General features: G+C 47.5%; 1 protein-coding gene across 1 annotated transcript in view; it reads right to left on the reverse strand.

Annotated features, from left to right (window-relative positions):
• The window catches only part of COPA (COPI coat complex subunit alpha), a 33,281-nt gene extending 23,397 nt beyond the window's left edge, over positions 1–9,884 (reverse strand). The window contains exons 1-7 of the mRNA XM_032792036.2: positions 9,753–9,884; positions 9,158–9,231; positions 8,705–8,785; positions 7,800–7,876; positions 6,484–6,593; positions 1,372–1,481; positions 590–689 (exon numbers count right to left, since the gene is read on the reverse strand). Of these exons, the coding sequence (XP_032647927.1) occupies positions 590–689; positions 1,372–1,481; positions 6,484–6,593; positions 7,800–7,876; positions 8,705–8,785; positions 9,158–9,231; positions 9,753–9,789 (589 nt within the window). The 5' untranslated portion in view covers positions 9,790–9,884. The remainder of the gene's footprint in view (positions 1–589; positions 690–1,371; positions 1,482–6,483; positions 6,594–7,799; positions 7,877–8,704; positions 8,786–9,157; positions 9,232–9,752) is intronic.
• Between the last annotated feature and the right edge of the window lie 3,051 nt (positions 9,885–12,935).

The following is a 12,935-nucleotide window of genomic DNA, read 5'->3' on the forward strand; positions in this document are numbered from 1 at the left end:
TTATTGAACTTCATCCGGTTTACCTCAGACCATTTCTCCAATTTGTCCAGATCATTTTGAATTTTGACCCTGTCCTCCGAAGCAGTTTCAATTCCTCCTAGTTTGGTATCATCTGCAAACTTAATAAGCGTACTTTCTATGCCAACATCTAAGTCGTTGATGAAGATATTGAACAGACCCGGTCCCAAAACAGACCCCTGCGGAACACCACTTGTTATATCTTTCCAGCAGGACTGGGAGCCATTAATATCTACTCTCTGAGTATGGTTATCCAGCCAGTTATGCACCCAACTTATAGTAGCCCCATCTAAATTGTATTTGCCTAGTTTATCGATAAAGGATATCATGCGAGACCGTATCAAATGCCTTACTAAAGTCTAGGTATACCACATCCACCGCTTCTCCCTTATCCACAAGGGATATGAATAAACTCGCAAGGTTTATAAATTAAATATATTTATTTATATAAATAAATTTATATGTAAATAAATCCACGAGGGATATAAATAAACCTGGCACTCATCCCACTCTCCCCAGCCTGTTTCTTCTCTCCTCTCCCAAAGAGCTTCCTTTTGGGGCTGCTTCTTACCATTCATCCTCCAGATCTTCACCTGCCGATCATCAGCCCCAGATACGATGAGAGGCATGGTGGGGTGGAAGGCAGCCCAGTTCACTCCACGATCATGTCCCTGTAGGATGGGAGAAAGGGGTCTCACAACAAGCCTGAGGCTCCAAGGGGTTGGCACACAGAGAGAGAGCAGCCAGAAAAACTGTTCCAGTAAATAGGATACAAGCTGCAAACTTCAAAATCACTCGTGAGGGTCTGCAGCTAGCTCCAGTGCATAATCTACCCTTGAGGGGTAGTTAGATGACACAAAGGAAGAGACACACAAACTCCAAGTACACCGCCACTCCTCCTATCACTTCCCCCAGTGGGACTGCAAAGGTGATCAATTATGGCAACATCTGCTAGGACAGATGTGGCCCAGTAGCAACAATGGAATCTCATTATCCCATCTTCATGCAGCTCGTCTGGCTTCCTATTCCATTCAGAATTTCTCTCCTTGGTAAAAACCCAGAATGGATCTGATAACATCATTGCCATTTGTACCGCAGAGGAGTCAGGGGTCCCCAGTCATGGAGGACCATTGACTCTACCTTTTAGATTTTAAGCTCTTTAGAATAAGGCATTCCTTATCCCCAAAGGAACACATGAATTCAAAGAGCCGTATCTAGTCTCTTAGCTTCCTTCTCCCTCTGTTTCTCAAACCTGTTATAGGATCATTTGTACAACAAGGGCTATCTTAAATACAGCTGAATGAGCTATGTTGCGCGCGCGCGCACACACACACACACACACACACACAGTACCTCAAGAACATGTTTCACCACCGCATCTGTCGTCCCGAACAAATCCACCCCAGTAATTCCCCTGACATCCGACTCCACAGCTCCAGGAGACAGATTCTTCTTCCTTAGGCCTTCAAGAGGGAAGCAGCAGGAATGGAGGAAGCAAACACGAGGTTACCAGACAGTGTACTAACTCAGAGACATGTAAGTCAGCGCCTTCCTGTGCCGTTCACAGGTGGAAAGGAGGAGGAATTTTGAAGAAGAAGAAAAGTGAGAGAAACATCAAGGATTCCCTTCCTCTTTCCCCAAAAGCACAAGCCCAGACCAAGTGCACAAAGATCAAACTTGGCAATAAAATGCTCCCAACAAGCATTCATTTCTCAGCTCCCTGGGATTGATAAGTAGAGCTGCTGCATTGGAGTGTCACTGTCATGCTAATTCCTTTCTCTCAATATTTAATTCCCAGTTTGAGCTTGCACCTTTAGGGGGCTTTCTTCTATGCCAGTTTGATAGATGCTCTCGCTGTCAGCTTTTTCTTGTGGACTTGGGCCATTTGTGTGGACACCTGAGTCAGTTGCAACTGATATATGGAAACTGTGGCCTCTTGAGTAGTCTTTAAGGTGACATGGGGATCTGCAAATTCTCCAAGGCACCAGGGACTGAGGAGAAATACAGCTCATCTGGAGGACACCGGTAAAGAGGGACAGCTTGATTTTTTTAGGAAGTGGTGACAACCCACAACTTTAACAAGTCTTCAGTGGAAGTTCAGTATCTCCAAATGTCAGGCCAGAATGCTTTGGCAACTTCTCCGAGTGCTGTTACTAAACATACTCCAATAAATTCAGTCCCAATATTCGATCAACTTCACCTTAAAATGGTTACATGAGGGAATATCCCCTAGATTCTAGATAGCTTTAAAATAATCCACCAGAACATGCTAAACCCAGGCTGCTAGAACCTTCAACTTGTGGGGGGTTGCAGGTAGACACTGTCCAGGAAGGGGCTACACTGCGGAATTTGTTTCTGCCAGAGATTAGGCTCAGACACTGTAAGGGCATGACTCAAAGCTGAACTCTTCTGGTAAGCTTTTGTCAAAGAACCAAACAGACAAACAGCAGTACACTCTAGGAAACAGACTGGAATATAGACTGATTCCTGTAATTGGCCTTAATCTGAGGGTTGGGAATGGGGTGTATAACTTTCCTCCAGTTCCTTAAGGGAATCAGTATTTCTAAATCTTTGCAGAGACAATTACAGGGACTGGCGCCTTAGAAACAAACACCTGTATATCTAAAACTCACAGTACTTTCTGTTGTGCAGTGGCATCACCATCACAGGGGACATTACCACTTTCCATTTATACAGTATGCCAAATAAAACAGAACCACATTAGCTGCTCCTTCACCAGAAATTGAAATACCCACCCTAGGGAGAAATTAGAATGTGCATTGCCAAATGAAAGCCTAAGCTAAGGAGAAAAAAGGCCTGAGGCTTTTAAACAAAGCAGTTACAAACAAAACTTTATAACAGACTTTTAAACAAAAAATACTTGACTGTGGGAAATGGGACTTGAAATTGACTAGGAACAAAGTGAAACTGACCGAGTTGGCAGCGTCATTGGCCAAGGTGGGTGAAGTGCAAGAGAGGATCAGACAACATTGTGTTTGACAATTTTTTTTTTTTAAATTCTCACTTTTGATCTTCTCAGGTGTTAGTAACACAGTGGAGATTTAAGGTAAGGGAATCTTACCAGTGCCCCTTTGACAAGATCTGTAAGGTTTGTCTAACAAGAGTGACATGTTAAACAGCGAATCACAAGCACATATGGATGTTAGACACATTGAATCTCAGATGCACACACAGATCGTCCAAATGACAACGGGGAGCCAGACCCAGAGAAAGGGGGTGATAGATGCATAATTCAGAGAAACTGTGAAAAGTGGAAACAGAGGAATCTTAGAAGAACAGATACTTGAGCTTTCGACAGGCCAGTGGAATGGACTGAAACGACAGGTGAAAAATTTCTGGGCTGACTGCACAAATCCAGAGGGAAGGCAGGACACTTGCAGAATGTACCAGCTTCCTGTGCTGCTCCGGGGAGGGGGAAAAGGAGAGACAAGAGGCTGGGAGCAGCGTGATAGATATTAGACATTCCGAGGATAGCTGTTACGATAAGAGCTTGGGAAAGGAGCCTGTGCTCAGCATGCCCCAAAGCATTCAAATAAAAGAGCAGATGTTAAAAGGGGTCATTGACAGTTCAGGAAAGAGGTCTAGTGAAAAGGACCAGAACCTGACTACAACCTGACAGCTTGTGGGAGAAGGAAGAGGAAGTTCCTGCAGCATCAGGAGGTTTCTAGGATCCCCTTTCCAGAGTTCAATGGCCAGAGCCACACAGACACTGTAGCCAACTGGAAGCTCAAACTATGGACCGTGTTAGCTGCAAGGGCCCGAGGCACCTAGGCTATGATCTACTCCACTCTCTCAATCAAAGCTGCACATCAAGGGGCTGCCACCTACCCAAGGGAGAAACCAAGGAAGGGTTCTGGGATTTGACCAACCTCTTCCTTCTGGTCTCATGAGCTTTCCTCCCGTTATAATCCATCAGCACTCACAGCATTAATCCTGTGGTTGAGATAGTGCAGTACTGGGGGTGATGGGATGGTGTCTGTCAGCTGTCACTACACACTCACTGGGGGCACTGCAGTAACGTAATCTGCCCCACAGAGACCCTTTCTGGGACTCTTAGCATCACCTCTGATGTTCCCAGCCCCTAACAACCTATATTCTAGATCTCCTTAATAGCAGGATTCTGGATTACCAGTCCAACCCTTCAGGCTGACTTTTCCTGCTTGGAAACAAATCATCCAGCTCTACTCAACAAAGCCTTGAAAGCACAGGAAGATTCCAGGGAAGTGGCAGACATTAGCTCTTGAGATGGGAAAGGCAGGTTAAAGGGAAGCTGTTTTATTTTACAGGACCAAAAAAAGCATCCTCCGGTTCAAGCTAATGAGAAGAATCTTCCATCAGAGTTAATGGTAACAGGCAGGGCTGGTAACAGGGAGGCAGAACAGATAGGTGCTTATTTTGTAAACTCTGGGGTCAACGTTAGTGCCACAAGCAAGATACGTCACCCCACAGCACATGGCAATTGTGTTGTTATGTCACAGCTTTTCATGCTTTTTGATACAGCAACTAGAAGCCAGCTCACGCTGGCTACATTGACACTAGCTCTCAGGAGATCAGCAGAACAAGGAGCCTTCAATTTTTAACTCGTGAATCTGTGTTGGAGAAAGATGCTGAACTGACAGCCATGGAGACAGAAGGCCTCTATCCACACAATAAATACATCACGGGCAACAAGAAGCAATGCTTCCCCCACAGTCTTCATGGCTCTCTCCTGAGACTGCTAAGAGTGAAAACTGTGCGGCGATTAGGTCTCTGGACAATTTGCCACTAGGAGAGGAAACAAGACCAATCAACTCTTTTCATTTAAATCATCAAACAACTAACATCCCTACTCCCCAGAGGTGCTGAGAATCCGTAACTCCCAAAGTCAACTGGGGTTGCAGGTACTCAGCACCACTCAGGATTGGTTTTTAAGTCCCTATCAACCCAGGCCAGACCCTTAATTTGTAAGATGCACGTGTATCTCCACAACTGACAGCAGCCTGAATGCAACAAAGGCTGTTCCCAATAGACCTTTTGTGCTAGAGCCAAGCTACCAAGGACAGAACTCAGATTAGGGGTGACCTTGCAAAAATTCCACCCATCCTCAGTTTGTTCTCCCATTAGCATTTTAGCCCGGTGATGTTTAAATGTAGTGGAAGCTGAATCAATAATTTAGCATCTATAGCAGAGTCTCTAAAACCCCCTCATCACAGATCAGCTGGAAAAAACTGTACCCTCTCCAAATCCATTTGGCTATAAGAACTCTGCTGAGAGCGCGTGTGGGTTGAATGTAGCAGTGAGGTTACAGGCAGAATGGATGTTAAGCTCCCCATGCTGGCAATAGAGAGGAGGGGCAGGTTTTAAATATTCAAAGAGCCTGTCCCCAGCTCCTACTGTTGACACAGCTGGTCATGTCTGAGCATGTACTACAAACAGAGCAACTCACCCAGTCAAAACTGCAATGGTGAAAGTGGCAGGTGGAGTAAAGAGCCACAACTCGAGTTCTAGAACATCTTACAATGCAGTAACATTGCTGGTGCTGTTCCTGGACCAGACCCTCCCTTCCCACCTTTCGTCACTTATCTGCGTCTCTAGCATTCACTTCAACTTCTGTATGTAGCATAGCCTTTCCTTACAGGACCGTAAAGTGTTTTACCAACAGTCATTAATTAACCCTCTCAATACCCCCTGCAAGACAGGTATAATTGTAGGTGCAGATCAGGGTGAGTCAGCAGCAAAGCCATGGATAGTAACCAGGTGTCTTGACTTTCAGTTCCCAACTCTTGCCTCTAGACCACACTACATCTTTGTGACAGGGACATCGGTGGACTAGCAGCCACTGGCCTTAATGATTTCTTCTTCCATTTGCTGTTTAACAACAGCAGGGACATCAAAAAATCAGCTCTGCTCCTTAGTCAACACAGAAGCCATTTCAGGGCTGTCAGAGAATGATTCATCACTTTATCTCCGGGACATTGCTGACTCTGGGAACAATGCAACCAACAGTCCTGTGGCACCTTATACACTAACAGAAGTATTGGCGCATGAGCTTTCATGGGTGAATACTCACTTCATCAGATGCATGTCTGGGAACAATGTTTCCCAAGGGATGAAGGTGTCCCATAGAACCCTGTAACTGAGCCTGCAGCTTCTCCTTCCTGATGACAAAGGCAAAGCCGATCTAGTGACAGTGCCGTGTCCCTTCCTCAATAGGGGAACTCATCTCCTGCATGGCCTAAAGAATCCGACAGGGACATCCAAGGGAGACTGAAGGATATAAACCACCATCAGTGGAGACAACTGTCATGCTCTGATGGCTTTTCTTTGTGGGTGGCTCAGACTCAATAGCTGCCTTTTTTCCTCCCTGGATCTGAACTGGCTAGTTCTTTCCCCACTTTGCTTTCAACGACTGCAGTTTTGAACTGGGCTTTGTTGCTGGATACCCCCTCGACTTGGGCAGCTCACCAGAAATATCCCAAACGCGCACAGTCTGATCCAAGCTAGCCGACACCACCAGGTCCTCAGAGGGATGAAACTGGGAGCACATCACATAGTGGTTGTGTCCTGTCAGCACGCTGCAAGAAAGAGGAAAGACGACACCATTTAAATCAACAAGGCAGCAACGCACAGTCTGATCTGTACCAACACTTCAAAGCTGAATCTAGTAGGGAATTTGGGGAGGTTGGTAGGGAGCAAAGCCATGAGAGGAACATACTAGGGAGTATGGAGAAGGAAGACATCTCAGCAGGGCAGAGAGGGAGGAATAAATAGGAAACATTACTTCATAGGGGAGCATACAAGGGTTAATATATATTGATGTGAATAGCTATCCACATGAATAATGATCAACACAGATACACAGTTACTAAAAAACCCGGGAAATTCCCACACAAAAATGTTTTGAAGATGGTTTAGTTTGACAGATTGCACAGCCCACCAAAGTGAACCAACAAAAGGAAAAAATTGAGCAGAGAAGCCATTTAAAAAATCCCCCAAAACCCTCCTCAAATTTTTCTTGTCAAACTCATCCCTTCCCCTACACACAGCCCACATACCTCCGACACAAAACCAGGTACAGTGCAATTGATGGAAGCCACACCAACCCTACATTAATTCTTGGAACACACAAGCAGTAAACACAACCAAAGTTCAAAGGTGCCTGTCGGTTGTTCGAGACGAAGGTAGTGAAAAGGAGGCATCCCTTAAGGGAAACTCGAGTGAAGTTTTCATGGGATACTGAAGGACTTAACTGTTTCTCTCAGATTTTGAATGTGTGGCTCCGCAATCTAGCACTTTTAACTCTAAACTAACCTTTGTTTATGTGGGAATGCTACTTAAAAATAGCCCAGTTCCTGAAATGAGGGAAATAAAGAGGGAACAGAGAAACCTAAGCTTTTTTAAAAAAGCACTTTAAACACCATTTGCTAGAGATTACCAAGAGATCTCTCTAAGGAAGGAATGGATTAAAACTCTATTGCTAGGATTATTTCACAGTTGACAACTACAGTGGAGAACATAACCCTGCACTGGCAAGAAGAACGAACTAGATGGGACTTCAGAACTTACTCCTACCTCATTTCTAGAGCCAGTTTAATAAAAAAGAATTATTTTTTTTCTAAAATTGTTGGGAAAAGAATTTTTAATTTTTTTCTTCGAAATTTCAACAAAATGTTTTATTGAAAGACACAGAGGTCAGCAGATTTTGATCCTCTGTTCATTTCTAAGGTTCAAGAAGACTCGTGTCTCCCCAGTTATTATTTCTATAGCACTAGTTGTTTTACCAAACACAGGTTCTGGACTGCCAGTTCCAAACCCGGATCGTCTGATCATCAGAAGCACTCAGGATCCAGGGGTACTCCTAAAAAAAAAAAACACATTTAATAATTAATATCTGAAACAACAGTCTCCACCCTCACATTTTCCTCCAAACGGTTTGCAACACAGCTGGAGATAACCATAGGATTTCTAGTTCATTGGGTCAGCTGTCCCAGGAAAGAATTACAGCTCTACTGTAGAATCATTTCCCACATAAGAGAAAGGAGCGTAGAGAAAGTGATGGTATAATTGATCCTATACAGAGCACTCGATACAGCACTGATTATTTCTGCAAGTGTCCTGCAGGGCTCTGCCACACCTTGCTTTGCACACATACAGAGCTTCAGCATAGATGGGCAACAGAGGGAATGACCAGGGACTAGATCGTAACCCACCACTCTCAGAGGAAAAAAATTGATGGACTAAACTGCCTTCAAAGCCTGTTTTCCTGAGGGTGTCTAGATGTATACTAGCATCTGCCTCACCAGAGGACTGATGTGTGTTTTTGCAGGTTGCTGCTGCTCTTCCACTGAAAAACTTATTGTAATTGTTCTGGGTAAGTATCATTTATATGATTTCAGACCGCAAGAGCGAGAAGTTAGCCAGCACAAAGAACAAGGTGCATATCCCCATCTGTACTCCAAATGCCAATGGAGGGAGAGAAGTTCGAGGTACCAACTGTCACCATGAATGATTTCATATTGTAAGATCTTTGGGGCGGAAATCAGGTGTTCCTCTTTGTATAGCACCCAGCCCATTTAGTGCACTGTACGTCTGCAGGAAAGAGCCCTACTCAGGGAAGCCACAGAGATTCCTATAAAGTAATGCGGTGAGGTGCATATCAATGAAGTTACACAGCAGGGAGACTCACATGGTGGAAGAAAGTGGTGCGAATGTAATCCAGGTGCCCGAGCAGAGTGAAAAGACAGCGGCGCAGTTTGTAATTCCAAACCTGCATGAGACATAAGGCCAGTGAAAGGGACCTGACAAACTCTGTCCAGCTCTCTTCTGCCATCTCATTTAACACATGAGGTTTTTATTCATCCCCAAAGTGGTCTCTCCCATTTTACATTACAGTTCTGGGTAAAGCCAGCAACAGAGCTCATTAGAAATTGTCAGGCTGCATTTAATTACTCCTACTGCTCTCAGAAAGAGCAAAATCCTGAATTCTACACTTCCCTTTTTCATCTCTATCCACTCACCATTTCCTCCTCATCCACAGAAAACTAAATTAACAGACATTCCTTACACATCTTGTCAAATTCCCCATCTTCCTTTGCCCACCAACACTTTTTGGTAGGGGTGGAAGGAAGAGTTGATCTACCTTTATCTTGTAGTCATCACCTCCAGAGACAAAGAGTGGCTGCTGTTTGTGGAAATCAATACCTCGGACTGGTCCTGTGGGGGGAAGAGGCAGCTGAAACACAGGGAGACAGCTAATAGCTGTATATGAAGCCAAACTGACAGTCAGAGGAGGCTGTTCCATTAGAGCAGAACCATTCTATCACATCATACTCCATTTTAATCTGATAAATTGTCTTCACCTGACACTCCGAGGTCAAATACAACTTTCTGAGACAACACTCCCCCCAGAACAATGCAAAAGAAGTTCTCTTCTGTGTGATTATAGAGCTACAGCACGGTAACATCTGACACTTTTATACAATAATGAAGTTATCGTCGTAACAGCGCTGTGAAGTCTTTTCCCTATTTTACAGCTAGAAAAGCATGTTCAAGTAGTAAGCGGTTTGCTTATGATCACAGATGGAGTCTGTGGCACAGTTAGTACCTGAAGCCAGACCTCCTGTGGCTCAATCCAGTGCTTCAACCAAAAGTCCATCTTTCCTCCTCTTAAGGAGGCACCATTTTCTGCAACAAGCCCTCTGCATTCAACTCATTCAGACTCCAAACTTACTTACCATCATGCTCATCAAATTTGTCAATAAGGGTGCACATCCGGTAATCCCACAGCTGGATCACTCCATTGTGCAAACTCGTTAGGATCCAGGGCCGCTTCGGGTGAAAGCTGAGCCCTAAGAACAGAGACGCAGAGAAGCACAGCGGTCAAGTGTTCAGTTAAATTCAATCTCTAACTACACAGAGGAAGCGAACAGGGTCAGCATTTTCCAAAAATAAGGTCTTTTTAAGGTGCCAGAAGTTGGATACCCAAAACTACCAGGAGTTGTCCAGTGGCACCTTAAAGACTAACAGATTTATTTAGGCACAAGCTTTCACGGGTAAAAAACTCACTTCTTCAGTTGCATCTGAAGTCTTTAAGGTGTCACCGGACTCCTTGCTGCTTTTGTGGATACAGACTAACACGGCGACCCCCTGATACCTGGTATCATGCAAGGCACAAAACTACTAACCACTTTCAAGAACCTTAGCCAAAGTCCCCAAGGGCAGCGCACACTGCTTTACACTCAGACACTTAACGGCTTTAAAAAAGAAACGATAGTGTCTAAACATGGATCCATAAACTGACAACAGCATGACAACTTTTTTTATTTGGCCATCAGCTATGGGGTGGCTGTGAATATAATTAACCCTATGAGAACAGCCACGAACCCAGGGACTGCGACAGGAGCATCTCTAGCAAACCCTAAGAATAACTAGGCCGGCATTTAAAGGAGGGCTCTTCCCAAGGCAGAACGGGGCGGGGGGACGGGATTCATTTACTTGGGGGCCCAGTGCCTACAGCCCCAGAGCCCCCGTTTACAGGCTGGGTCGGGGGAGGTGCCGAGGGTGAGCCTGGGGCGGGAGGGCAGATCAGGGGTTTAGCGGTCAAAGGCTGCGGCCTGGGGCAGGACTGGAGATGGGGGGCTGGGAGCGGGGGTCAAGCCTGGACCGGGGGGGGGAGCGCGAAGAGAGTGTCCAAAAGCTAATACCGCTGTGGGGGCAAATTGGAGGGCATGAAGGTCACGTGTTAAACAGGGGCATGGGCGCGCGACGCGACGGTCTAGCGCCAGGGCGCTTGTCCAGAACTTAGTCAGATCGTCCCCTCGACCGCTAGAGAGCAGAGACCGGGACCGCACCACTAGACCCACGAGACCCGAGGACCTCTCCGGAGGCCGGCTGCCCGGAACCCCGCCTGCGAGCGGCCACCACTCCGCTCGCCGAGACCATAGAGCGAGGAGCTCCTCACGCCAGAGAGGCGCCCGCTGTCCGCGCGCCAGCGCACAAGCACACCAGCCCGACCCCACGCCCGCCACCGTGGCCCCGAAAACGGAGCGAAATACCTGCGAAGAAATGTCTGCGGTAGCCCGCTTCTGAGAATGAGGAGCCCGGGACGGGCTCCGGGTAAATTATATCAAACGGAATAAGACTTCCACACTACATCGTGCGTTCTACACACTATACTCCGCGCTGGCTTGCGGTTGCAAAACTCGCATCTCCAGCCTTCTTGCAGTGCGCCAGCACGCGGCTGCTGAGGCGCACTCCTCTCCTCCGGCGGGGGGGCGCGGCCTGGGCCCTCCCCCTGGGCTGCGGCACACCGGGGCGGCGACTGCGGGCGCGCGCCCCCCCTAGCGGCCCCTCGGGGAGGCAGGCTGCACGAGCCAGGGCTCTCCCCCCTGGCTTCGGCACTAGCCGGAGGGGACTCTGTGGGCTGGGGCCCCTCCCCCCTGGGGCTGCGGGGGGGACGGACTGTGGGCTGGGGCCCCTCCCCCCTGGGGCTGCGGAGGGGACGGACTGTGGGCTGGGGCCCCTCCCCCCTGGGGCTGCGGGGGGGGGGACTGTGGGCTGGGACCCCTCCCCCCTGGGGCTGGGCAACAGGCAGGTCCCTGCCCCCTGAGCTTTGAGGAGCGATGGCAGGCGGGTCCCTCCCCCTGGGGCTGCGGGCTGGGACCCTTCCCCGGGGCTATGCGGGGGTGGCGGTGGGGGTCCCGCTCCCTGAGGCTGTGCGGGGCTGGGCGGCAGGCGGGCCTCTGCCCCGGGGCCTGCGGTCTCTCAGCCTGGCGCTATGGGGGTGTGTGTGGCAGGCTGGTCCCTGCCCCCTGGGCTTTGGGGGGGCGCTGGCAGGTCAGATGGGGGGACTCCTTTTCCCTGGGGCCTGTCGGGGGGTGGCAGGCAGGTCCCTGCCCCCTGGGCTTTGGGGGGTGGTGGCGGGTCGGATGGTGGGGCCCTTCCCCCAGGGGCTGGGGGCGGGCCGGGCCGGGCAGAGAAGTAGAGGGTTGATATAGACCTTGTTGGAGCTGGGTCGAAAGGGAAGTTGTAGATGGTGTCTGTAGAAGGACTTCAGATAAACAAGTGTCTCTCTTGATGGAAAGGTAAAGTCAGCAGCAGGCTGGTGATGCTCTGGTCCTGGCAGGCTGGGAATTTGTTGTTGCACAGCTTAGTTGTGCTGGGATTTCTCCCCACTTGCTGAGAGCTCCCAAGGCGTGGTGCTAAAAGGTGGTGGGTGGGCATCCAGTGTGCGATGACAGGCATTACTGAGCTATTTGCTGGGACTGTGATTCTGAACCCATACTAGTGTTTTGTGGCTGGCTTTTCATTTGGGTAAAATGAACAGCAACTGTGGGAGCTTCCATCAGATATCATCCTTCATTCGCTGCCTTCTGCCTCACTGCATTCGCTTAGTGTGCACGTTAAAGTCGATGGATTTTTATTTTGAGATGATAGATTCCTGTGTTGTCAAATAATCCTAATTTGCATATCATTTAATTGGAGATACTTTGTTTTTTGTAGCATGTTTCATATTAAATTTCACTCTGAAATACTGCGGTAAATAAAAAAAATAATGAAATAGGGTATCTTATGCTTGTGGTGTGGCATTATTACCAAATCTGTAATGTTTGTGCAATTTGCAAAGGCAATACACCATTTATGTGTCTTCTAAAAGTGATGCTGATCATCAGTTCTGTCACTTACCCAGAATTAAGAATAACCAGGTAAAAGATTGAGTAAATAGCAAAGCCACATAGATATGTTGAAATGCTTTATGAGCTTACTGGACTGGGACTCGGAATCTGGTCTCCTATTTCTAGGCATGCCCAAGCCTATGCGTGGCGTGGGGCAGGTCACTTAACCCCTCTCCCCTCAGTTTCCCCCTCAGGAAAATAGGGATAATGATACTGACCTTTTGAAACTGCTATACGAGAATT

Source organism: Chelonoidis abingdonii, chromosome 11 (assembly GCF_003597395.2).
Source record: "Chelonoidis abingdonii isolate Lonesome George chromosome 11, CheloAbing_2.0, whole genome shotgun sequence".
Classification (NCBI taxonomy): domain Eukaryota; kingdom Metazoa; phylum Chordata; order Testudines; family Testudinidae; genus Chelonoidis; species Chelonoidis abingdonii.